Source organism: Trifolium pratense, linkage group LG7 (genome assembly GCF_020283565.1).
Source record: "Trifolium pratense cultivar HEN17-A07 linkage group LG7, ARS_RC_1.1, whole genome shotgun sequence".
NCBI lineage: Eukaryota > Viridiplantae > Streptophyta > Magnoliopsida > Fabales > Fabaceae > Trifolium > Trifolium pratense.
The window spans coordinates 37,089,234-37,115,528 of record NC_060065.1 but is presented as its reverse complement, the minus strand read 5'-3'; the positions used below and the strand labels follow the sequence as shown (position 1 = coordinate 37,115,528).

General features: G+C 34.5%; 5 protein-coding genes across 6 annotated transcripts; 3 read left to right on the top strand and 2 right to left on the bottom strand.

Annotated features, from left to right (window-relative positions):
- Nucleotides 1-896: 896 nt before the first annotated feature.
- Nucleotides 897-4,282, top strand: LOC123897582 (protein IQ-DOMAIN 9). 2 transcript variants are annotated; one of them, XM_045948282.1, is made up of 6 exons: nt 897-1,094; nt 1,681-1,792; nt 2,614-2,745; nt 3,045-3,272; nt 3,416-3,529; nt 3,617-4,282. In XM_045948282.1, the coding sequence occupies exons 2-6, from the start codon at nt 1,718-1,720 to the stop codon at nt 3,938-3,940; spliced, it is 873 nt and encodes a 290-aa protein (XP_045804238.1). In that variant the 5' UTR covers nt 897-1,094; nt 1,681-1,717; the 3' UTR covers nt 3,941-4,282. The 2 variants fall into 2 exon arrangements, with proteins under 2 accessions (XP_045804238.1, XP_045804239.1); XM_045948283.1 differs by having other exon boundaries at nt 1,094-1,177.
- Nucleotides 4,283-5,771: 1,489 nt separating this feature from the next.
- On the top strand, nt 5,772-17,846 carry LOC123897583 (nudix hydrolase 11-like). The gene is made up of 5 exons (XM_045948284.1): nt 5,772-6,194; nt 6,278-6,420; nt 7,783-7,902; nt 8,011-8,136; nt 17,620-17,846. Exons 1-5 carry the CDS (start codon nt 5,921-5,923, stop codon nt 17,734-17,736), a joined length of 780 nt encoding a protein of 259 aa, XP_045804240.1. The 5' UTR covers nt 5,772-5,920; the 3' UTR covers nt 17,737-17,846.
- Nucleotides 8,151-17,067, top strand: LOC123897572. Its single transcript, XM_045948269.1, has one exon. The coding sequence runs from the start codon at nt 9,478-9,480 to the stop codon at nt 14,953-14,955; it is 5,478 nt and encodes a 1,825-aa protein (XP_045804225.1). The 5' UTR covers nt 8,151-9,477; the 3' UTR covers nt 14,956-17,067.
- Nucleotides 17,847-18,270: 424 nt separating the features above from the next.
- LOC123897581 (magnesium-chelatase subunit ChlI, chloroplastic) lies at nt 18,271-20,889 on the bottom strand. Its single transcript, XM_045948281.1, has 3 exons — nt 20,660-20,889; nt 20,451-20,563; nt 18,271-19,531 (listed from the first exon to the last, which is right to left on the bottom strand). Exons 1-3 carry the CDS (start codon nt 20,775-20,777, stop codon nt 18,482-18,484), a joined length of 1,281 nt encoding a protein of 426 aa, XP_045804237.1. The 5' UTR covers nt 20,778-20,889; the 3' UTR covers nt 18,271-18,481.
- Nucleotides 20,890-21,742: 853 nt separating this feature from the next.
- Nucleotides 21,743-23,607, bottom strand: LOC123897580 (spermidine sinapoyl-CoA acyltransferase). The gene is made up of 2 exons (XM_045948280.1): nt 22,533-23,607; nt 21,743-22,431 (listed from the first exon to the last, which is right to left on the bottom strand). Exons 1-2 carry the CDS (start codon nt 23,357-23,359, stop codon nt 21,885-21,887), a joined length of 1,374 nt encoding a protein of 457 aa, XP_045804236.1. The 5' UTR covers nt 23,360-23,607; the 3' UTR covers nt 21,743-21,884.
- Nucleotides 23,608-26,295: the final 2,688 nt, after the last annotated feature.

Sequence of the window (26,295 nt, the reverse complement as noted above, 5' to 3'; positions counted from 1 at the left end):
TATTTTATTGGGACCAGCAAGCAATTAAATTTAAAATAACTAAAGCTTAAATAATATAAATCTTTTTTTTTTGGTACAATAATATAAATTTAAAATAAAATAACTAAAGCTTAAATAATGAATAGAATAATTTCATATATATCTCTTAAAAATAATGGAGTATAAATTACTCCTCAACTAGTCATGCTTTTTATATTTTTCTTTTAAAAAACTCAACATGTTATAACCAGAAACAGAAGAAAAAAACCTGTCAATGTCATCATCAAAACAATGTGAGCGTTTGTTCTGCTGTCATTATAAGCTGAAGCTGTAGCCTTATTTGCTGAATTCTCCAAATATCCAACCAACACCAATTCCACATCACTACACTGACCCCATCTATTCCATTATTTGTCGGTCGTGCTTGCTTTTCACACATTTTATTTTTTGACCATAAAATTTTCTTTTTATTTCACATTTTATATTCTAGGACTTATTTATATTTATCATATTTTAATGAGATTTTACTTACCTCGTGATCGACCTCTAATTTATCTAACACTTATTTATATTTGTTTGTTTTTTGTGTTGTCACTCTGATTTTTAGAAAAATGAGATCTGATAATTCAAGGTACAGCTGCAAAGTAATTAAAAGTTAACAAAAAATTGTTTAAAGGACAAATGTGACGATGAAACTTCTTGCTTTAGCTTATCTAAAAGCGTAGTTCTTTGTACAACTAAGAAAGTTAAATCAATTGAAATTGAAAGGACGACCATAAATGAAGTTTCGGGCTCTAAGCCCTAAGTCTAATCCCAGCACCGTAACACATGAATCTTGTTTAGGAATAACTCATTAACCACTTTAACTCCCTGATTAGATTGTTTATATTTGTCTTTTTTTTCCCAACTTCTACATTAATATATGAAAGAAATAAAGCTGGTACTGGGCCATGGCAATCCACATTCCCTACCCACCTTTTATTCTTTTGCTGACTATTTCACCCTCTCTTCTTCTTTTCTTCTTCTTTACTTCTTCATTCATATCATTTTCTCACCATCCCTTTTGCTTCTTCTCATTTTTCAAGGAAAAAAGACCCTCCTTTGGACCTTCTCTGGTATGTAGTTATCAAACCCCAAGATTGCATTTTTCTTTCTTTTTGTGTGATTCTGAGTAACCCCATTTGCTTCTTGATTTTGGGTTGGTGTCAGAATTTCATTGATATAGTTTTTTAGTATCTTGGTTTATTTGCTAGTACTTGCTAATTCAACATTTTTTTTTGTTTATTCTGCAGTTGTATTGTGTTGTTTGTTCTTGATCCATGTTTTTAGTGTTCTGTTTGTGTAAATCATGGTATGAGTTTTTGGTGGAAGAGATAGTGTCGTGTGATTGTTAAGTACTCTATATTAATAGCTATGATTAGTTTTAATATGTGCAATTTATTTGTTGTTTTTAGTGTTACAAACTTTGATCTACTCCAATAGCTTTATGTTTTTGTGATCTTAATGTGATTCAGCTTTAATATGTTTGTAACAAAACATTTCATAGGTTGCATATTAGTGATATTACAATAACAATACCGACTATATAGCTTATGAATGATTAAGGATTAAAATGAATTACAATACTTACTATAGCTGTATTGATGAGGTGATCCGCTATGCTAATTATTTTTATTTTTATATTGTTAAATATATTCCTAGGGATAATTAATCTGAAAGAAGTTGCTTCACATCAAGAATGGGTTCTGGTTTTTGGTTTAAAGCGATAATTAAGTTAAGGAAATCAAAAGATCGCACATCAAAGAAATCAAAGGTACAGTCCTCTTCCTATCATTTTTAGTCCAGAAGCATATTGTATACCGTTCAGCTATGAAACACAGACACTCCTTGGATTAAGCGTGTCCCCGTGTCGTGTCTGGCACTTGTTATTACATTGAATTATGTAATTTTCCCAAATTATTATTGGTGGTTATGTGTCAGTGTCCGTGTCGTGTCCACTGTCCGTGCTACATAATCGTTGAGTTGAGTGTTATCAAATAGTAGCTATAGTGTAGCGAAATTTGAACAAATTGCTATTGTTCAGCAATAAGCTATTTAATGTTAAGTGTTGTCAAATACTGGTTTCTGAGGTGCTATAGCGCTGTATCGTAGCAGAATTGGAACAAACCGCTATTTTCAGCAATTCACGATTGACCACACTGAATTACTGCTACACCTTATTATAATTATGATTCTACTTTCATATCCTATAAAGGATAAAACTGTAGTGAAGTTTTCTCTAGACCAGACTTAGTCGTTGTCCAGAATTGAAATGAATGACCAACATTTTGTCAAAAACATAGTACATTGTTGCTATAAATTGAAATGCAAGGTGAGTTTAGAAGACTTCTATGTTGTAATTCAAGATTTCTAACTAAAACATGCCTCTAAACCGATAAACATATTTTTAAAACAAGACTGGTAGAAGGCACATTAATTGTTTCTCATTATATAAACACTTAATTACTTTGTTTTTCATCTAGGCTACTGCAATACTATTTATTATCAAGTATTAGAATTTCTTTTGCTTAGCAGCCATTGTATGATTGTAACCCGAATGTCTCTAACTCCATTTTTGGCCACACCTTGGGACAGGGTACCTTAGCTCCAGAGAAGCTAAGTGCATTGAAGTCTAATGGTGTAGAAAATGGTATTCAAAATGGAAATCTTGTGTTAGTCGAAACTATTGCTGCAACAAGGATCCAGACTGCATTCCGGGCTTATAAGGTATGTTGAAGCAAAATTGTGCTGAGATGGGTTGTTAATGTACACGCTAACTCTTATCTCACTATTCATTGACTACATCCTTAATAACCATGATCCAGACTGCTGCTATGCCAGCTTTCACATTGCGTAAAATTACAATTTTTATATGTTCACTCCTGATTATTGTCTTAATATGCATGTCATTTATGAATATAGCCAACAGATGTAAATGTAGGTTTGTGTTATTTAGGATGGTACAAATATGTGTTAGTATCTTCTGCCGCTTTTTATTTCACATTGCTGACTTTTAAACCATCCAGGCAAGAAAAACTCTACGGCGATTGAAAGGTTTCACAAAACTGAAGATTTTAACAGAAGGTTACTCTGTTCAAAAGCAAGCCAGTACAACTATAACATACCTTCATTCATGGAGCAAGATACAGGGTGAAATTAGAGCTCGTCGAATCTGTATGGTGACAGAAGACAAGATCAGGCGGAAGAAACAAGAGTCTCAACTAAAACTTGAGGGAAAGCTCCATGATTTTGAGGTAATCTTTAGCATTGACTGTTTTCAATGACCGATCCCGTTTTTAAAGCGCTGGATCAAATTATTTTGCTATATGTGTTAGTTAGTTCCTTTGAATTCAGTTCTGTTGATCTTGTTCTGAATGCTACATACAATAAATTACAGGTTGAATGGTCTGGTGGTCCTGAAACCATGGAGGAGACACTTGGGAGAATACATCAAAGAGGAGAAGCAGCAGTGAAGCGAGAAAGAGCCATGGCTTATGCCTTTTCTCATCAGGTAAGTCAGTCATAGCAATATACCTAATTGTTATCTCGTTTCGCCTGATCCAACTGAAAATAAAATGCATATTTTTATGAAATATAGTGGAGGGCAAACTCTAGTCAGAGCCAAGCACTAGGTAGTTACGAGCTTGGCAAAGCTAACTGGGGTTGGAGCTGGAAGGAACGCTGGATCGCCGCTCGTCCATGGGAAAGCCGCGTCGCTAACATTAGCCCGAAAAAAGTTCAAAATAAGCTGTCATTCAAGGTTCAAAAGGATAAAAACACATCAACATCGAAAACTTCGGTTTCAGTTACACCTTCTCCCTCGAATGCAAAAGGGACTACTCCTAAAGGAAGTACCAAAGCTAGGAGATTGTCTTATCCAACCACAGAGAAAGAGAAAACTGTGGTTGAAGGAGTGAAGTGAGACATCAACAATGGTTCCTAAGATGAAAAACTCATTTTTTTTTTAAAGTATCAAGCCTTTTGTATAATTTGAGTTGAGGAATGTCAAATTGTGTTGCAATTGGTTAGAGGCCATATAAAGTCAACATAAGATGGCACTTTATTTATTCATCGGATTGCTTCTTATTTGTGTATATGAGTGTGATTTGTTGATTGATTCTGTTATTTTTATTCACCTTTTGTCAATCTTGTATATTCAAAGAAACAAATTAAATTGTAGATAGAACGATATCTTATTTTTGTACTTTATATGTTGTAATACAAAATACCTAAGATGTGATAATGTTTATATTTCTCTTTAAGATCTGAACCGTCTAATCTTAAAATTAAAATATATGAAAATATGGCAATTTAGTCTCTTACAAACTATATTAATTAAAGAGAGAGTAATCATTTATAGAACAAATTCACGATTTAATTGTCGCTTAAGCATGTGATAATGAGTTTCAACACTCGTCAGTGCGTATAGAAGAACACTAGTTGAGAGAGGTCTCTCCATTAAATGATTCTTTACACCTCTTGATAATAGTCTTTAGCTTCCCGCTAGGGATACCTTGAACATATAAAAACATTTGATCAATTATTAAAGAAAGGTTTAATTGCAATTTTAACCCCTTTATTTTTACACTTTAATGAAATTGACCCCCCCTCCCTTGTTTAAAAACTTGACAATTTTTGTCCGTTCATCAAATATTTGATTTAAAATATAGTTATATGACATATTTTAAATGAAATATTTAAGAGAATTTTCTTACACTGATGTTAATATTTCTCTATCATCACTATATCATTTAAAACATGTCATATTGATATTATCAATATTTTAGTTTTTTACAACATGTCATATTATTGTTTCAAAAAAAAGAAGTCATATTATCAATTTTTTAGTTAAAAAAAATACTATGGGTCTGTTTGGCAAGCCAAAGAAGCTAACTTATAACTTTTGTCTTATGGCTTATAAACTAAAAGACCTGTTTGGTAACATTTTTTTCAGAAAGAGCTTATAGCTTATTTTACTGACTTTTAGCTTATTTTCCATAAGCTAGCTTTAGCTTCTAGCTTATCATTTTTTCTTCCATTTTTACCCTTATTAGTTTATTTATAATTCAATTTTACCCTTTTTTTAATTATTATGATTTAAAATAAAATTGTATGTTCTACGTTATCCCATTTTTTTTAACTAAATCATGATTATTAATTAGTACCCTTATAACAATTTATAAGTGAATAATTGAGTTTTTTATTTTACGGTAACGTTGCTCAGTATTTTAATTATAATAATATATACATACACTTATTTTTTTTTTTTAACTAATACACTTCTTATTATTATTTTTTTCTAATCAATTGTTTTGTACCAAAAAACAATAGTAAACATTTAATATTTTAATGTTAGTTTTTAAAAAAACCATGACTTTAGAAAATAAAATTCCAACAAAAAAAATAGTTTAATAATATAAAAAATATATTTTATTATAAATTTATTTTTTAAATTCTAAGTATGTTAAATATTAATTTAATATAAATTTTATTATGAATTAATATTATCCTTCTATGTCCTTTTATATTTATCCGCTAGTTAAACCGCTAATTTTACCAAACACTTCAATTAGCTCATCATCAGCTATAAGCCATCAACCATCAGCCATAAGCTATAAGCTATCGGCTATCAACTTGTTTATCAGCCAACTGCTTTTTTTGCCGAACAGAGTCTATGAAGAATGATTAAATCTGCAAAATAGTAAAAGTAGAGAACAAAATTGCAATTAAAGAAAGAAAATTCCTATATATACTACTTTTTCTCAAACAGAACAGAACAGGGTTTATTTTCTTTTCTGTATCTTCATTGTGATCTCTGTGTTTCCAAGTTCCGTGTTCCATTCCACCACTTATTATGGTGGATTCACCCATACCTGTTTAAAAAAACAATCTTGTTACATTAATGAAAGAAGAAACTATAATCTACAATGACAGAGTAGAATTAACAATGGCTTCTTCAAACAACGAGGTACGAGGAGGTTCACAAAGGTTGCAAACTCTACTTCATCACTTTCAACCATCTTCCAATTCCATCTCCATCACCAATCCACTCGAACAAGTTTCAAATTCCAAACCCAACAAGAAAGCTGCGGTTTTGATTTGTTTATTCGAAGGCCAAGATGGGAATTTGCGAGTAATTTTGACTCAGCGTGCTTCTTCTCTCTCAACACATGCGGGTTAGTTTGGTGGTTAATTCATTTCCATTTTTACCCTCTTTTTTTGTGATAACTCAAATGGGTTTTGTGTCTTTTTGTTGCAGGTGAGGTTGCTTTGCCAGGTGGCAAAAGAGATGAAAGTGATGCTGATGATGTTCAAACTGCTTTGAGAGAAGCTAAAGAAGAGATTGGATTAGACCCTTCTCTTGTTACCGTCATCACTCTTCTTGAACCCTTTCATTCTAAGGTAGTACTTTTTGTTATTTACCCCTAATCTATTAAATAGTAGATAATTCTGATAGATTTACAAATAGTATTTATTAATTTGTGGACATGTTAGAATTATCTGTCTCAGCAATGTACGGGAGTGTTCAACTTATTTTAATTCACTGCCTAGTCCAAGATTTTTTCTTGAGTAAACAACATATCCTGGACAGTAGTTTTACGGGCCAAACTAACAAATAGAAGATACACAAACATAAAATAAAACATATTTGAGTACTAAATTGACTAGAAAAAGACAAACTTGGAGATGTATTTATAATTTTGATACATTGAAGAACTATAATGACACCACCTGATATATATACATGTGTGCGTGGATTGGGAATTGGGTTTTTTGTGATCTGATCAGTGATCATTAGTCCATTTTTGCTCTTGGATTTTCCAGAAAGTAGTATGAGATCTTGGGTGGTAAATGCTAATGGCGGTGTTAGCAATGGCGGAGCCAGAAAATTTATAAAGCCTGTGCAAAATCTCAGTTTTGAACAAAAAAATCTCAGTTTTGCCTTAAACTAACACCTAAAATACCAAAAATATTGACTAGAGCCTGGGCACTTGGCCGGTTGGTGGATCCGCCACTGGGTGCTAGTGATGTGCAAGTATTAGTATATCAACGTGGGAGACTATTCAATGTTTTAAGGTTTTAGATAAAGATGTGGTATAAAAATCTATTGGTGATCTTGATTATTAGTTCATTTGTTGCGTTATGTGCTCCCCATATTCTCCGACGCCTTATCTTCTTCTTCCTTAATGGGTTAGAGTTGGACAATGTATTGCCACCTAAAAAATATAATGTGTGATATATCCATTATATTCGGTTGTTCTGCTGGTGGTTTTATTCTGAAGTGCACTGGAACTTGCATGAATGATCATGAAATTGCATGGATCTGGTTCTTAGATCTTGTCCACTTTTAGCAGTATCACTGCACTGAACTGCTAGATCTAGTTTAATTGGATCTTCTGTAGGATTCACAGATTGTTTCAGAATCTTAATTTACTCCGACAAATTCGCTTGTTGATTCAAACACTTCTTGCCTCTGAGTACCAACCAACCTTGATGGGTAAGGAGGCATGACTAGTTTTGGAAATGGGAATTAATTATTAATCTGCTTACTTTAAAGCCAAGATTCTTTGATCAGTTATTCATCCTTCCGATCAATTTTTATTTATAATACCAGAAAACATGGTAGATTATGTTCAGATCAACTATTCTAGAGTATACCAGTGTTATCGTACTAACATCCCTCCGAGTCATATTTAGTATTGAATGAATTATCAAACACCGAGAAAATTCCAGTGTTCCCTTACAAAGTTATTTTAATTGCAGTACGGCATCACAATAATACCAGTGGTTGGAATACTGTCAAACAAGGATGCATTTTCACCGGTTTTAGATTCAGCTGAAGTTGAAGCTGTATTTGATGTTCCCTTGGAGATGTTCCTCAAGGTTTTTATACTCTAGTTCCAGTTCTCACTTAAAATTTTGTATTCTAATTTATTTTAACATGACCAAATGCAAATGAACTTAATTTCTTACATCATGGTTTGAATGCAGAATGATAATAGAAGAGCTGAGCAAAGAGAATGGATGGGAGAGAAACATCTTATACATTATTTTGATTATGAAGTAGAGAACAAAAAGTACGTGATATGGGCTATAACGGCTGCAATTTTAATTAGGGCTGCTGATGACATTCCGTCATTTGAGTATTTTTAATTATTATTCTATAGTATTTTAGTTAATTTTTAAGAGTATTGCATGATCAAAGAGAAAAATTTATGAAGAAATTGACACATAAAAGAGTTCGAAGATAAAAAGCCTAGAAGAAAAAAAAGACTTGGAAAACATTCTAAAAATTGCAAAGACTTGGAGAAATAAGCTTTGAAGCTACTGTTTTTCTCGCGTCCCTGCACAGTTCCAGCCGCGGTGCGATTTGGATTTTCCAACACATGACATCATCAACGCATCAGCATGAGGCAATCAAGCTTTTAATCACATGCCACCTAGGCATACACGTGACTTGCTTTGTTGCAAGGCATATAAATAAAGAAGCACTAAACCTAAGAAAGGATCACGCAGGCACGGAGAAAAGAGCAAAAACGCAGTCACGCACCGACGGCTTGCACAGCAGAGAGAATTGGTGATTCAAGTCATTCGACCGTAATTTTATGTGTAATTCTGAATACTCTTTTTATCTCTAATTAATATTATGAGTAGCTAATTTCTCAATTGTTAGGGATGAGTAAACCTAGATGACTATTCTTATTTTATGATTTGATTTATGATTATTGAAGAATTCTATTAATTATTTTTCTTATATCTGTGCTTAATGCTTTTATCGATTGATCATCGTTAAATTGATTTATGATTCATATTGTGATACGGGAGTTGAATTTATGAATGCTTTGATATAAGAAATTCTTGCCTTTGTAATTTAGGAATAGATGCAAACCCTTGAAACCAATTTAGAATTCTTGTTCATTCATGCTTAATTCTAATCTTAAATTCACTAAGGAATTAGGAATTATTTTAGAATTAACGACTCTGTCACTAAGGAATTAGGGCACGAATACTTTAGGGAATTCGGTAATAATTTGATAAATACCTTCAATAGTCATAATCAAGTCACTACATTAAAATAGTAGTCTAGTGAAACTCATCCCTGACATTTTTATTATTATCAAATACAAAGTAATTTTCGTTGTTATTATTATTATTGCTATTGCAACCAATCAAACTGAAACCTTTTGTTCAATTGAGTAAAAATCACAATTCAACAGTATAACGCGATCCTTGAGTTCGACACTCGGTCTTACCGTTTTAAATATATTACTTGCACGATTTCGTACACTTGCGAAAATCGCCATCAAGTTTTTGGCGCCGTTGCCGGGGATTGCCAAATCATTGTTGAATTTTTATTTTTGCTTAATTGAAATTTTTTGCTCTGCAACAAAATTTTTGCTTTTATTTTATTTTAATTATTATTCAATACTCTATTACTCACTATTTGTCTAATCTTGTATGCGAGGCCAGGCCTCAGCTGAACTTCTCTTTGACGCAGAAATCGAAAAGACCGCTCGAGCAAATCGAAAAGAAGCTCGATTGAGGAAACTCAAAGAGAAGGAGGAAAGTAGTGAAGTAAACTTTGACATAGACGAACAGGTACACGAGGAAGTTAACGAGATGGCAGATGAAAATCCGCCACCACCACCAGTGGAGAGACTTCTCGGAGACTATGGTGCCCGTGACAGAAACCGAAACAGATTGACCATTACTAATCAGCCTGTGACGGTAAACAAGTTTGAAATCAATCCAGGATTGCTGCGTGAGCTGAAGGAGAAACAGTTTGCAGGAAAGTACAATGAAGATGCCAATAAGCACCTGAAGAATTTCTTTGTGATTTGTGAGACAACAAAGGTGGATGGTAATTCTGAAGAAGCCAAACGGTTGAGACTATTTCCATTCTCACTAACTGATGATGCCAAAGAATGGTTCGACTCCTTACCAGCTGGTAGCATAACAACTTGGAATGAAATGGAAGACAAGTTCTTGGAGCAGTTTTTTCCTACAGCTTTGTTTGTGAGAAGGCGACAAGACATTTCCAACTTCCAACAAAAAGATGGAGAATCACTTGGAGAAGCTTACAAGAGGTATAAGAAGTTACTAGCCGCATGTCCAGAGCACAATTATGATGGTACTGTTCAAATGCAAATTTTCTGCAATGGTCTACTCCTTGCTACTAGACAAGTTTTAGACACAGCTTCTGGTGGTTCCATAAATTTCAAAACCGCTACTCAAATCATAAAAGTCATTGAAGCTGTCGCACTAAATGAACAAATGGAGATGTATGACAGAACTGGTGGTACAAGAGGTGGACTCATAGACCTGAATCAAGTTGAACACAGAAATGCTCAGAATATACTCACCAACAAGCAGATTCAAGAGGCAGTGTCAGCTGAAGTAACAAAGAGAATGGCAGCTCTTAATTTAAGTCAACCTCTAGTTGCTTCAGTTAACCAGATGAACACTGTGAGATGTGACTGGTGTGCAGGCCCTCATTTCACTATGCATTGCGATGTACCTATGGATGCAACACAAGTAGAAGCGGTGAATTTTCTCAGCAACCAAACAAATCGCCAACAGAATAATCCTTACTCAAACACATTCAATCCAGGCTGGAGGAATCATCCAAACTTCTCATGGAAGAACCAACAAGGTGGCCCTCAAAGTCAACAACAAGGGGGTTACCAAGGAGGCACATCAAATCAATCGTCTGTTCCACAAAAGAAGGCAGATTGGGAGTTAGCTATTGAAGCAATGGCCACAAACATGAACTCTTTCACTCAAGAGACAAGAGCTGCACAAAAGAATACAACAGCTTCAATAAAAAATCTTGAAATTCAGGTTGGTCAAATTGCTCAACAACTCTCACAACGAGCTCCTGGAAGTCTTCCAAGCAATACTGTTATTAATCCAAGAGACCATGGTAGTGTGAATGCTGTTGTTACAAGAAGTCAAAAAGTGAATGAATCACGATCACCCAATTTACAAAAGGGTGGGAGTGAGTCATCGCCTACACTTGTTGAGGTAGAGTTGGAAGTTCGAAGTACTGAAAAAGAAGATGATGTTGAAGTGCTTGAAAAGAAAGAAGAACCAATTGTGCAAAAGAAAGAGAGCCTTCCGAAACCAGAGATCAAGTTACCTTTCCCTCAAAGGCTTAAAAAAGAAAAAGATGAGAAGAATTTCGGTAAGTTTCTAGAGGTGTTCAAAAAGCTTCAAATCAACATTCCTTTTGCCGAAGCTCTTGAGCAAATGCCTACTTATGCAAAGTTTATGAAAGATATCATCTCAAGAAAGAGAACTATTGGTGATGAGAAGGTGAGACTCACAGAGCAGTGTAGTGCAATTTTACAGCGGAAGATTCCACAAAAACTCAAAGATCCTGGAAGTGTCACTATTCCTTGTACCATTGGGGATAGAACTTTCAAGAAAGCTTTAATTGATCTTGGAGCTAGTGTAAGTTTGATGCCGCTGTCCATTTACAAGAAGTTGGGTATTGGGAAGATTAATAATACCAGGATGACATTGGAGTTTGCTGACCATTCAATAAAACACCCATACGGTATTGTTGAAGATGTTCTAATGAAAGTGGACAAATTAATATTTCCGGTGGATTTTGTTGTTCTTGAGATGCCGGAAGATGATGACATCCCGTTGATCCTTGGAAGACCATTTTTAAGGACGGGAAGATGTTTAATTGATTTAGAAGATGGTACTTTAACTTTGAAAGTGTATGATGAAGTTGTCAAGTTAAATGTCCTTGAAGCAATGAAACATCCAGAAGAAAAAGAGGAGTGCTATAGGGTTAATATTCTGAACTCAATAATTGGGGAACAAATAAAACATCAAGTTCCAAGTCTACCCCTTGAAAGAGTTTTGAGTTTGCCACCAGAAATTGTTCAAGAAAATAAAGACCCTAGAGAATGTGAAGTTCTAACTATGTTGGAGGCTCTTCCATCCTACAACCGTCGCACCCCTACTAGGTGGGAGGAGTTACATCCCAAAGAAGAAGTTGTTATGGAAGAATCAAAGAAAGCACCGGTAGTTGAACTTAAGCAATTACCCTCGCATTTGAAGTATGTGTTCCTTGGTGAGAGGGATGAATATCCGGCTATTATAAGTGCAAATTTAAGTTCTTTGGAAGAAGAAAAATTGTTGAGAATCCTCAGACAGTACAAAGGTGCCATTGGGTGGTCCATTGAAGACTTGAAGGGCATAAGCCCTACTTTCTGCATGCATAAGATTTTGATGGAAGACAATCATAAACCAGTGATACAACCACAGCGGAGACTCAATCCAGCCATGAAAGAGGTAGTTAGAAAAGAGGTGGTTAAGCTACTTGAAGCAGGTCTTATTTATCCTATTTCCGACAGTTCGTGGGTTAGTCCTGTCCAAGTTGTTCCAAAAAAGGGCGGGACTACGGTGGTGATGAATGAAAAGAATGAGTTAATCCCAACTCGTACAGTCACTGGATGGAGAGTTTGCATTGATTACAGGAGGCTGAACACTGCAACAAGGAAAGACCACTTTCCATTACCTTTCATTGATCAGATGCTAGAGAGGTTGGCAGGTCATGATTACTATTGTTTCCTAGATGGGTACTCCGGTTATAATCAAATTGCTGTAGCACCGGAGGATCAAGAGAAGACCGCCTTTACCTGCCCCTATGGGATATATGCTTACAGGAGGATGCCATTCGGTTTGTGCAATGCACCCGCAACTTTTCAAAGGTGCATGATGTCGATATTCTCCGATATGATTGAAAAACAAATCGAGGTATTTATGGATGATTTTTCTGTTTTTGGCTCTTCTTTTGATAATTGTCTAATTAATTTATCTCTTGTATTGGAAAGGTGTCAAAAATCTAATTTGGTTCTAAATTGGGAGAAATGTCATTTCATGGTGAGAGAGGGAATTGTTTTGGGTCACCGAATCTCTTACAAGGGGATAGAGGTTGACCAAGCAAAAATTGAAGTAATTGAAAAACTTCCCCCTCCTACTAATGAAAAAGGTATTAGAAGCTTTTTAGGTCATGCGGGTTTTTATAGGAGGTTTATTAAAGATTTTTCCAAAATAGCAAAACCTCTTACTAATTTACTTGTGAAAGACACACCTTTCCAATTCAATGATGATTGTTTAAATGCTTTTAATATTTTGAAGCACAGGTTGGTCACTGCCCCTATTGTCACTGCACCTGATTGGTCACTACCTTTTGAAATTATGTGTGATGCAAGTGACATAGCTGTTGGGGCAGTGCTTGGGCAAAGGAAAAATAAGTTGTTGCATGTAATTTATTATGCTAGTCATGTCTTGAATCCAGCACAACTTAACTATGCCACTACTGAAAAAGAACTTTTGGCTATTGTTTATGCTTTTGATAAATTTAGATCTTATTTATTAGGATCTAAAGTTATTGTTTACACTGATCATGCTGCGTTGAGGTATTTGTTTGCTAAGCAGGAATCGAAGCCGAGACTTTTAAGGTGGATACTTTTGTTACAGGAATTTGATCTAGAGATCCGAGATAAGAAGGGGTCAGAGAATACTGTGGCAGACCACCTCTCACGATTGGAAACAGTGGAAGAGACGGAAGAGAAGAGGCCAATTCAGGACCTCTTTGCAGATGAACATATTTTAGCTGTGACAGTTGCACCGTGGTTTGCAGACTTCGCAAACTACATGGTGGGAAGTACAATTCCCTCTGATTTTACCTCCCAACAACGCAAGAAATTCCTCCATGATTGCAAATTCTATGTGTGGGATGAGCCGTTTTTATATAAAAGGGGGGTAGATGGATTGTTAAGACGGTGTGTTCCGGAAGATGAGCAAGAGAAAGTGTTGTGGCATTGTCACGACTCAAGCTATGGCGGTCATTTTAGTGGAGATAGGACTGCTGCAAAGGTCCTTCAATCTGGTTTGTTTTGGCCTACATTATTTAAGGATGCTTTTACCTATGTTAAGAGATGTGACCGCTGCCAACGCACAGGAAATATTTCAAAAAGAAACGAGTTGCCTCAAAATCCTATGTTGGAAGTAGAAATTTTTGATGTGTGGGGAATTGATTTTATGGGACCTTTCCCATCCTCATACTCAAAGATGTACATTTTAATGGCAGTGGACTATGTCTCTAAGTGGGTAGAAGCAATTGCCACTCAAACCAATGATGCTCAAGTAGTGGTTTCATTCCTCAAGAAAAATATTTTCTCACGCTTTGGAGTTCCTAGAGCGTTGATTAGTGATGAGGGAACCCACTTCCTCAATCGAAAGATGGAGGCATTACTAAGAAAGTACAATGTGCATCATCGGATTGCAACTCCATATCATCCTCAAACTAGTGGACAGGTGGAGGTATCTAACAGGCAAATCAAGCAAATTTTGGAGAAGACTGTGAATGCCTCAAGAAAAGATTGGTCAGTAAAGCTTGATGATGCATTGTGGGCTTACAGAACTGCATTCAAAACACCTATAGGTATGTCTCCTTTTCAAATTGTTTATGGAAAATCTTGTCACTTACCTTTGGAACTAGAACACAAAGCATTATGGGCCACGAAATTCCTAAATTTTGATCTTTATAAAGCGGGTGAATCCAGAGTTCTTCAACTCCATGAGTTGGATGAATTTCGGAATTACGCTTATGAGAATGCCAAAATTTATAAAGAAAAAACAAAAAATTGGCATGATAAAAAGATTCAAAATAGGGAATTTCAAGAAGGGCAGCTAGTTCTACTTTTTAATTCCAGGTTGAAGCTGTTTCCTGGAAAATTGAAATCAAGATGGTCTGGTCCATTCAAAGTTACAAAAGTATTTCCATATGGTGCCATTGAAGTTAAAGATCCAGGTTCCGCGAGAACATTCAAGGTGAACGGACAAAGACTCAAACCATATTATGGGGGAGAGTCTGAGCGGCCAATTGAATCCATCCCTTTGAAGTCCACATGACAAAGTGGCGCGTCAGGCTCGAGACGTTAAACACGCGCTTGATGGGAGGCAACCCATCCATTATGCTTTACCATTCATTTTTCATTCAAAAAAAAAAAAAAAGAAAGAAAAGAGAAAAAAAAAAAAAAAAGAAAAAAAAGAAGACTATCAATGATGTCACCTGCTGTCTGCTGACAATCCCTTGTGTTTCACCTTTCTGTTGTTTTGTTTATTTTCAAGTTTAATGTTTTTATGTCTTTTCATAATTGTTAGTGTGTTAATACCTGAATTTGCATGATGAAAATCTCTTAGACTTGCACATAAAAGAATAAGGACGTGTGACTGCTCATGAAAGTGCGATGTTTAAAGAGACAAAGAGATGACTAGGAAAGATGGAGTTTTGCACGGTGTACTAGTTCAACCTTCAGATACCTCAGCTGGTGAGCACTTTGAGCCAAATAAATTCCACGGTATACTATTTCTTTCACATCTTATGAGTGTATCCATGTTTTGTATATTTTCTAGAACTTGCGACTATTCTCTACTGTTGATTGGTTTTACATTTACACACATAGAGGCACATTTGTTTGGTACCCTGAGCCTTTTCAAGCTACCCTGTTATTATATATCTGTTGCTAAACCACTTTGAGCCAAAAAAAAAAAATCCCCTTTCTTTCGGTGACTAACTCAATTATAAGCCTTTTAGACCTGAAATTTTTTATCTGTTTACCCTCCTTGGAGTTAGGTAGAAGCTTTAAATTTCCTTGTCATGGTATCATTTTAAGTTTGGGGTTGCTTCTGGAATTAGCAACATCTTAAGTTTGGGGTAGGGGTACTAGAGAACTAAAAAAAAAAAAAAAAAAAAAAGTGAATAATAGAGACTCACAAAAAAATAATTGAGTTTCTTAAAAAAAAAAAAGAATAAAGAGCCATTAAGCATGAAAAATAGTGGCATCTTCAAAAAAAAAATGATGAAAAATAAGTTCTCTAAGTACCTAATCAACAATGAATTGAGCCCCGGTTATGGTAATTTTTCAATAAGGAATAGTAGTTGATACCTAACTCCAATTTAGCCTACTTTTCCCAAATTTATCCCACCATTCACCCGAGTCAAGTTACAACCTTTAAGACCTCAAAAATGTGTGTCATGTATTTACTTTGATTGACGGTTTAGAATTTTTTCAAGCTTATGGTAAAATAGCATTTGCATGTTGATGGAGTGAATACCCTGTCAAATTGAGTGAATTAGTGAGTGAGAGATAAGGTTGAACTTTGAACATCGTGTGGAATGATCATTGAACCGAAGCTGATTGAAGTCTTGAAAACCAAAACATTGATTGAGCAGGATCACTGAAGTTAAGACCGGTGGTTCTATTGCCGGATGAAGAGAAAAAAAGGTTTTTGAGATTTTTATCATTCAAATTAATTTGTTAATTCACTGACAGTTTTGTTTCGACAGACATATTACTTGAGGACAAGCAACAATTCAAGTTTGGGGTTGTGATGACATTCCGTCATTTGAGTATTTTTAATTATTATTCTATAGTATTTTAGTTAATTTTTAAGAGTATTGCATGATCAAAGAGAAAAATTTATGAAGAAATTGACACATAAAAGAGTTCGAAGATAAAAAGCCTAGAAGAAAAAAAAGACTTGGAAAACATTCTAAAAATTGCAAAGACTTGGAGAAATAAGCTTTGAAGCTACTGTTTTTCTCGCGTCCCTGCACAGTTCCAGCCGCGGTGCGATTTGGATTTTCCAACACATGACATCATCAACGCATCAGCATGAGGCAATCAAGCTTTTAATCACATGCCACCTAGGCATACACGTGACTTGCTTTGTTGCAAGGCATATAAATAAAGAAGCACTAAACCTAAGAAAGGATCACGCAGGCACGGAGAAAAGAGCAAAAACGCAGTCACGCACCGACGGCTTGCACAGCAGAGAGAATTGGTGATTCAAGTCATTCGACCGTAATTTTATGTGTAATTCTGAATACTCTTTTTATCTCTAATTAATATTATGAGTAGCTAATTTCTCAATTGTTAGGGATGAGTAAACCTAGATGACTATTCTTATTTTATGATTTGATTTATGATTATTGAAGAATTCTATTAATTATTTTTCTTATATCTGTGCTTAATGCTTTTATCGATTGATCATCGTTAAATTGATTTATGATTCATATTGTGATACGGGAGTTGAATTTATGAATGCTTTGATATAAGAAATTCTTGCCTTTGTAATTTAGGAATAGATGCAAACCCTTGAAACCAATTTAGAATTCTTGTTCATTCATGCTTAATTCTAATCTTAAATTCACTAAGGAATTAGGAATTATTTTAGAATTAACGACTCTGTCACTAAGGAATTAGGGCACGAATACTTTAGGGAATTCGGTAATAATTTGATAAATACCTTCAATAGTCATAATCAAGTCACTACATTAAAATAGTAGTCTAGTGAAACTCATCCCTGACATTTTTATTATTATCAAATACAAAGTAATTTTCGTTGTTATTATTATTATTGCTATTGCAACCAATCAAACTGAAACCTTTTGTTCAATTGAGTAAAAATCACAATTCAACAGTATAACGCGATCCTTGAGTTCGACACTCGGTCTTACCGTTTTAAATATATTACTTGCACGATTTCGTACACTTGCGAAAATCGCCATCAGCTGCTACTCTTATACTTCAGCGGCCGCCAGCTTTTCTAGAGCAGAGGCCTAAAATATGGGGAGGAATTACTGAAAATGACTCGATATTACTACAGAGGAATAATTCGCAATTGTGATTTTATTTATATCTCTTTAAGTTTGCATATAATCTTCCACATGAAGCTGTACTGTATTTTTTTTGTCAATTAAATTTAGCTAAATAAAATGCATTTTATAAAGCTGATTATACTTGGTGTTCCGTTTTCCTATGTTTCTGGTATTTAACCATCTTGATGCCAAGAGGAACTTGTTGGTTGAGTCGGAACTTTCTGATGAATTCAACTAGATTTTGACTTTGTAACACTAACAAGTAACAAGCGCATGTCGAAATCACTTTTTACTTCATAACCATTTGATGTGATATTAAGAGTAGATAAAAATGTCGCAGATGCTATAATGCATAATGGTTATCAGCAGCAATGACAAATACTAATGTGGATACCTTAAATCTAAAAGTGATGTTATAAGAGGGAAAAACTTGATCCACTATTTTATGTTTATTTTCTATATGAAAATTTCAAGGAGTCTTAATTTAGTTCAAGAATCATGCAACTTGTTTCAAATCCTATAATATATAATCACTAAATTCCCCTTACTACAACACATACACATACAGGAAGTACCTTTGAACAGGCTATAAATGAATATAAGAGAAATACTGTTTCAAGTAAAGGCTTGGAATATCATGTATACAAGAAATTTATGAATTTTACTCACGTTTAAAGACAATTAAATCCTCCATAGAAAAGGTTAAATTCTAAACAATCAAGTAGATGCTCAACAAATACCACAGCAGACCAACTGATATTACTATCATCATCTTCAGCTGAATACTTCATAAAATTTCTCGGTGACAAGTAAACCTGAGTCTATTGACTCCAAAGGATCCTTTCTAAGACGATGTCTCAAGCAGTTGGGAATGACGGTAGCAATATCCTCTGTACTTACTTTGTCTCTTCCCTTCAAAGCAGCCAAAGCTTTAGCAGCTCTATTTGATACTATATCTCCTCTCAATCCATCCACATTCAACTCTGCACACACCCTTGAGATTTTGACCTTGAGATCTTGATCAATTTGAACAGAAGAAAGTAAACTCCTTGCCGCAGTAATTTGTTCCGTTAGCTTCGCCTGCTCGGCTTTGTAAGTCTCTCTAAATTCCTTTGGATTCTTGTCAAACCTAGCTCTCTCTTCTACAATCTTCACTCTCAGCTCAGCATCCCTAACAGTCCCTACTTGAGCATGCATTCCAAACCTATCCAACAATTGTGGCCTTAGCTCCCCTTCTTCAGGATTTCCCGAACCAATTAGGATAAACCGAGCAGGATGTGAGATAGAAATACCTTCTCTCTCCACTGTGTTCCAACCTGATGCGGCAGAATCCAACAACACATCAACCAAGTGATCATCCAAAAGATTAACTTCATCAACATATAAGATTCCTCTATTAGCCTTAGCTAGTAGTCCAGGCTCAAATGCCTTAACACCCTCAGTGAGAGCTTTTTCAATGTCAATTGTACCACAAACCCTATCTTCTGTAGCTCCTAATGGCAAATCAACCATGTTAATTTTGGTCAACACAATGGAAAGTTGTTCCCCTTTTATTACTCGGTCTCGCACTTCAATTCCCATCACTTCTGGATCTTCTGGGTCTGAGTTATATGGATCACCAAAAACAACCTTGATTTCAGGAAGTAAATCGACCAATGACCTAACCGTTGTGGATTTCCCTGTTCCTCTATCCCCCATTATCATTACACCTCCAATCTTAGGATCAATGACGTTAAGGAGAAGACAAAGCTTCATCTCATCCTGTCCAACTATAGCAGCAAAAGGGTACACCGGCCTCGCGCTTTCTTTAGAAATAGTATTCAGCTGAAATATTATCAAAAATTCACAGAGTTGGCATATTATCAAACACACACACAAATAATAATCGAAATGCTAAGACCCTAATCCTTTACTTCTAAAAACATGAAAAATGCATGAATAAGTATACTTTGGTCCAGTTTGAATAAGCTTGTAACTAACTTATAGGTGTTTCTCATATAAAATAAGATTATGATTCCCCACTCAAAGAATAGTCTTTCTAAGCTCATAGATTGTAAACAAGTTAAATGAAAAGGCTTTTGAAAAACAGAAGTGTTTCTAGAAAAGTTTATCCACATATCAAGTATTTGGACAGGGGACACTGTTATTTGGATAAACAACTTCATTAACAGGTTATAGCATAAGAAGCTCTTATCACATAAGTGCTTAATGCTTATGTATAAGCCGTTTCTATAATAAAAGATAAAAAATAAAGTCAAGCTGTTTTCATAAGTTATCTATAAAACTTATCGATATAGGGTCTGTTTGGATTAGCTTATTTTCGAGCTTATGCAAAACAGCTTGTGTAAATAAATTTTATGCATTATTAGAAGTTTGTCAAGGTAATTTATGATAAAATAGCTTATAAAAATACAATTTTCGTTAGTGGAAACTTATAAATTAACATAAAACTTTATTTCTTTGCATAAGCTGTTTTGCATAAGCTCAAAAATAAACTAATCCAAACGGGCCCATAAGCTGAAGATAGCTTATGGACATGTCATAAGCTATTTCTAAATGCTCTCCCACACAGTCACAGAAATGTTTATGCTAGTAGATATGCTTAAATAAATCCAAACATGGTTTAGATAAGTTGAAACATGTGCAATGTACAAATATAACAGAAATATCATATAATATAGTCTGAAAATTGTCTTCAATCTATAATTTGCTAAAATGGAACATCCCTTAACTAGCTACATACCTGTTGTTCTACAGAGTTAACTTCAGTGGCAACATTGACAACAGGGAACCTAGACCTTCCCTTTGTACCATTAATTCCAATTCCACCATATAACTTCCTACTACAGCTTTGTCCTGCAAAACCAACCATTCAATGTAGATTCCAACAATCACATAATGGTCAAAACAAAACAAAACAAATGAAAAAGTTAAGACATAAAAATTGTATACCTGAGGTTAGAGAGAGGGTGTGAATGGAAGGGTTGGAAGAAGAAGAAGAAGAAGAAGAAAGGTAGCGTGAAGGAAGAAATGCAATTGAAGAAGTGCCAAGTGATGTTGTTGAAGCCATTGGTGAAAGGAAAAGAGACACAGTTTGTTTGTGCTAAGCTGAAGTTTAGTGTTTTATTCACTACTCATGGCAGCTGGCTTGCTTCCTATTGGTCTCCCACAATGAGGATAAGAAGATAGATTCTCACTTTTTTTTTTTAAAGCTGGATAATAGATGGGTGTAGTTCACAAACATATGGGTGTGTGTTTAGTAATATGTTTTATTTTTTAGGAAATAGGATCACAAACATTGTGGGGGTGCGCTTAGTATGTTATGTTTTATTTTTCGCGCGTAAATCGGATATCCTCCGCATATAATTGCAGAGACTAATCTCTCGAGTATTGTGAAACTCAAATGAGTGACAAATTTTTTCTAAAAATTTTAACGTTGTTGCATGCTCAAGCGAATTTTAGTATGTTATGTTCATTTTTAAAATAAAAATGAAAATTAAGTTGTGTTTAGAATAAAGAGAGAATGAGGGCAATACTGACCGCCAGTGAATTTCAAACTTTCGAACTAATCACTAAATTTTAATATGTTAGTATTAAATTAGTTATGTTTGATTTCAATCAAATGATCTACTATGTACTGACTTTATGACTGCATTATTTTGAGACGAGAGAGAATTCTTGTTTTAGTAAAAATAGAGAAAAAAATGCTACAAGTTTAAGAGCAGGAGGTTTTGAATTTTTAATTCTCTTAATTAGATTAATCCTATAAAATTCTTAACATAAGTAACTCAACACAAATTTTATAGGCTTAAAAGAATGTTTTGGGGACACTCATTAGGACACACAAAAGTTCAAAACACACAAACCGAAAAAGAATAACAAATTCCCAAACTTTTGAGAACTCGACAGCAGAACAACAAAAAAGGGAAATTTCAATGATGTGCTCATTTTTTATGCGTTAATGGATACTGATCTGCATCAAACAATTTCTCTCTAATCGATTCGTTGAAAAATCATTTGCCATGGCAATAATAATGTCTAAACTCATCATTATTTATTACATAAAATCAATGGCTAATAGTATACAATCAATACCAACATAGTGTGACACAAACGTTAAATATTTAGAATCCTTAACCATTTGATTCTAAGTTCAATTCTTGAAGTATACAATCAATCAAATGCGTGACCCGGGCAACACCTCTTGACTACTAGCAAACATTTGCATGTCTTCTCTAAAAGCAGGCAAAGCTACCTCACTCAAATTAACCAAAACCTTAAACCCATCTTTTTTCTCAGCACAAGCTGTAGAATAAGGCAAAAAGAAACAAGGTTCAACACTCCCAAGCAAGTATCTTCCAAGTGGCAAAACAGTAACTGGACCACCCCATCCAAAATCCACAGTAGAATGACCCAAATGTCTCCAATCAGTGAATCCACTCACCCATTTTCCTGCTGTGATCCCATCAGCAAAATGCAGATGCTGATAATCAATGAAGGAACGAACATACTCATCAGTAACATTAGTTTTACTCTTTTTTATTAGCTCTGCTGTTTTCCAAATTGGTTGCTCTATCAAATCTTTGGCACTTAGTTGAACATACATTGGAACACAGCCATTTCCCCAATATCCAGCTGGTAGTGATGGCTTTATTAATCTTCTTATATTAATTGAGTATGCAAACTTAACCTTCTCATTATGCTCCACTCCTGCAGCCTTTATCCTGTGGTAGCAATTACCATGGTCATAATACAAATCATATCATTCAATCCCTAATTCTAATATATCATTCATGTACTAAATCATCAAACTTATGAAACTTACTTGGATCTCCAAATGTAAGCACCTAAAGCTTCAAAAGTGGTAAACTTAACTCCAGATTGATCAACCAATAATCTCTTAAACTCTTCTAAACATTCATCCCTCACATGAAAACACTCTCTCACACTCACACTCACACCACCACTAATATCCTCTTTATACACCAAAAAATCTTTATCCAAACTCAAAAACTCTCTTACCAACGGCGAATCCACACGTGGCACATCTCTCGGACCCAACAACTTCTCTCTATCCCATACAGGCTCCACCGTTATCCGAGTCATTCCACGAGCCAACTCAGCCACCGAGTTAAAAAACAAAGTCCCACCCATTCCATCGCATAGCGAGTGATGAATCGCTGCACCGAGAGTGAATCCACCGCATTTGAAAATTGTTAGTTGAAGCATACATGGATGCTTCATTCCTTCTTCGGGTTCTGGATCGGGCACCAACTGTTCGATGAAATGTGAAGAAGGATTATCATCGAGGTAGTTGATGGATTCGAGAGTGATGTCTACTGTGGTGTGGATGAGAGGGATGCTTTGGTTGGTTGTGCAGAAGAGTTCGAGACGGTTGTCGGAGTTTTGACGGTGGCGAAGTGTGCCGGCGAGTGGGTAGTAGTGAGGGAGTGTTTGTGATAGGGAGGTAGAGATGACGTGGAAAGGGTCTTTGTGGTGGTTGTTGGCGGTGGTGGAGGTGTAAACGCGGAGGTAGCGGATGGTTAGGTGGAGGTTGCGATCGGTGTCGAGGTGGGAAAGAGGGAGGGTGTGGTCTTCGGAAAAGGGGGTGTATGAAGGAAATATGAGTGTTTGTTCTTTGTTTTTCATCATTTCATTCAATTGTATGGTTTGTGTTTTGTTTTTTGTTCTGTGTGTTGTGTTGTGTTTTCAACTTTCAAGTGTTGAATTTTGAGTCTTTTTCTCCCACCAAACTCAGAGAGAAAGTAGAGATAGTAGTGAGTTTCAAATGGGAGAGATGTGGAGCATGCTGCATCACACATTTCATAATTTCACCCAACTACCACCATTCCCAAATTAATTCTAACATTGCTTCAAATGCAAGTAACTGGATTTGAAGATTTGGATCCCTTAAGCACAGTCTCAGGAATTAGTCTCGGAATTGACTCTAAATTTTTTAGCGGAGATTAGTCATCGGTGATACTTCTCACCAATAACATGATTATCTAAAAAAAAGAGTTATAGAAATTTTCATCTTCAAATATATAAATTGTCAAAAAGAAAACTTTAAATCTATATCTCTTAATACATTTGAATTACAAAAATGTACTTAAACATGTTTTTTATTAGTTAGTTTAGTTATTGAATATGTTTTTTTTTATCATCAATTTAATCTATGAAATTATAAATTGAAAAAGATGTTGACTTTTAGTTATTGAAAATGTACTTGATGGTGGATGTTAGCAAAAGATGTTAAGACATTTGTTGATCAAGTTTGCTTCTGCCAAGGAAAGTTGAGTTTTTTTAGTACTCCTTCCTGTTGTAATTATAAATAAAAGTTTTTTTTTACCACTAATATCTAGTCCACTTGGATGTATAATCTAGTTTGGAGGTCAGTCACTTATATCTGGTCTGTAATATTTGATTATATATCAGTTATTCAATATACCTTAAAAGTGAATTTTTTTCCCTAATAATAGTGTGGTCGGATGAAATATTCATAGTAAACAAAACAAGATTTAGTATGGCTAGCTTTGCCAGCATAGTTCCAATTAAACACTAATGGAAATTCAGGTTGGTAACATGTTATGTCTTGATTGAACTAAGGAAATTAAAGAGAAATATTTTGAATCAATAAATATTGGAGCATTGTTGATGGAAGATTTTAACGATGATTGTCAGATTGGTACCTGCATTTTACATTTGAGTCACATTGCTGTTAGACCTTAGAGAAAGTATTGGATTGAATTGAGAGATAAGAGATAAGAGGGAAAAGTTATAATTTCATTAATTTGCAAAAGGAGGAGTACAATTGCTTTTATACTACAACCAAGGTTACTTGTGATCCAAGCAACATAACATAACTACTTTACAACCGTAAACAAAGCTAATAACTTCCTAACAAACTTTGACTCTAACTATCATAACAGAAAACTAACTTTTATAATTCTCGCTAAGGCAGGCTTATCTCACTATGCCAAATAATATGATCTCCTCCTCGCTACAGGCTCGCTTAGCCACATGCTTCAGAGTTTGAATTATTATTTCAACAATTGCCAATTTCATATGCGAATTGGCAATGAAACATATTCTAAAAAACTTGTAGTGTTTGGTAAAATCTTGAAATTATACGAGTCATCTCGGTTCTGGTTAGTAAAAAATAGCTGATAGCTGATAAACTAGCTTATAACGGATGAGTTTAGCGCATAACTTATAAACTAGTTTTTAACTTATATCGAATAAGCCAGCTGATTGAATTTGTAGTGTTTCGTAAAATTAGCAATATAACTAGCTTATAATTAAGTATGAAATGACATAAAAAAATGTTTAATTGATATTTAAGTTTTTTCAAGTAAGATGTCAGAAGTAAAACTGGAATAAAAAATGACAAATTATAAGCTCATAAACTACTTGAAATAGCGTTTTAAAAATAAGCTATAAATAGTCAAATAAGTTATAAGCTCTTTATGAAAAACGTAACTGTTACCAAACAGATCTCTTTTAGCTAAATGAACTTATAGACTGTAAGCTAGATTATGTGTCTTCCCAACTAGAGCCCTAATACTTTTATGCCATCTATGGACTCGTTTATAAATTCATTTTGTCACCGTTTAAAAATATCTAAAAAAATTGGTTGTGTAAAAATATTGATATATATATATATATATATATATATATATATATATATATATATATATATATATATATATATATGTTCAGTTTGTTTTTATAAGAGCCTAAAAATTATGTTTATTTTCTCACGAACCTGTCTAAGGATCCTTGTTTTCTTGGAATCAAAATGTAACTGCAATCTTATTATAATTTTTTGACTAAACAATCTTATTATAATTAATTAGTGGTATTTGGTTTATCATATCAACAAAACAGAATTCAGTTTATCATATATTAGTAGTAGACAGTAGTATTTCACCAATAAGGATTGATCAACCCTTTGCACATACTAGTTGATATGAAGCACATAGTTAAGGACGACGCACATATAGTTAATTGAACAAATCTACATAAACTATTATAAGTAAATTCGATCTTGAGTGTTGAATGACCAAACTTTGCATGGTTTTAGTGATGATATATTAATTTGTAGATTCAATTGCATTGCAACTTGAATGACCAAACCTAGGTAGACTAGAGATATAAATAAACGTAACTTAGTAGGTCATAGTCACAAAATCAACAAAACGTCATTTTAATTGGATTAACCATTGCCCAATGTATGATGTATCGTTTGCAATAAGATATAATATTAGACAAAAGCGTTTTGACAAATTAGATGGGAGCTATAACAATCAGTCAATCATATGCTCGTTGACATATATAGACAATCTTTTATATCGATATGGAAAGGTTTCAAAATCTCATGCTATAAGATATTACAAAGTAGGGATATCAATGGATGTACACATCATGTAGGATCGCTGTGCATGTTGTTTTATGGGAGAGAGTTAGCTGTACAATACTAACTTGGTAGATAAATAGTAACAAACAAAAAGAATGAATATACACACAAATTAAACAAATAGTTACCTTTCTTTGGTAGGTCATTCCAGCTTTGCTCTTATTACAATTGA

Excerpts from the sequence above, each read along its gene's own strand:
- LOC123897580 (XM_045948280.1), bottom strand. The coding sequence starts at position 23,359 with ATGATGAAAAACAAAGAACAAACACTCATATTTCCTTCATACACCCCC. Across the intron at positions 22,432-22,532 it reads GCTTACATTTGGAGATCCAA|GATAAAGGCTGCAGGAGTGG; the intron begins GTAAGTTTCATA and ends TTGCTACCACAG.
- LOC123897582 (XM_045948282.1), top strand. The coding sequence starts at position 1,718 with ATGGGTTCTGGTTTTTGGTTTAAAGCGATAATTAAGTTAAGGAAATCA. Across the intron at positions 1,793-2,613 it reads GCACATCAAAGAAATCAAAG|GGTACCTTAGCTCCAGAGAA; the intron begins GTACAGTCCTCT and ends ACCTTGGGACAG. Across the intron at positions 3,530-3,616 it reads CTTATGCCTTTTCTCATCAG|TGGAGGGCAAACTCTAGTCA; the intron begins GTAAGTCAGTCA and ends TATGAAATATAG.
- LOC123897581 (XM_045948281.1), bottom strand. The coding sequence starts at position 20,777 with ATGGCTTCAACAACATCACTTGGCACTTCTTCAATTGCATTTCTTCCT. Across the intron at positions 20,564-20,659 it reads CACCCTCTCTCTAACCTCAG|GACAAAGCTGTAGTAGGAAG; the intron begins GTATACAATTTT and ends TTGGTTTTGCAG. Across the intron at positions 19,532-20,450 it reads TTAACTCTGTAGAACAACAG|CTGAATACTATTTCTAAAGA; the intron begins GTATGTAGCTAG and ends ATAATATTTCAG.
- LOC123897572 (XM_045948269.1), top strand. The coding sequence starts at position 9,478 with ATGCGAGGCCAGGCCTCAGCTGAACTTCTCTTTGACGCAGAAATCGAA.
- LOC123897583 (XM_045948284.1), top strand. The coding sequence starts at position 5,921 with ATGAAAGAAGAAACTATAATCTACAATGACAGAGTAGAATTAACAATG. Across the intron at positions 6,195-6,277 it reads TTCTCTCTCAACACATGCGG|GTGAGGTTGCTTTGCCAGGT; the intron begins GTTAGTTTGGTG and ends TTTTTGTTGCAG. Across the intron at positions 7,903-8,010 it reads CCTTGGAGATGTTCCTCAAG|AATGATAATAGAAGAGCTGA; the intron begins GTTTTTATACTC and ends GTTTGAATGCAG.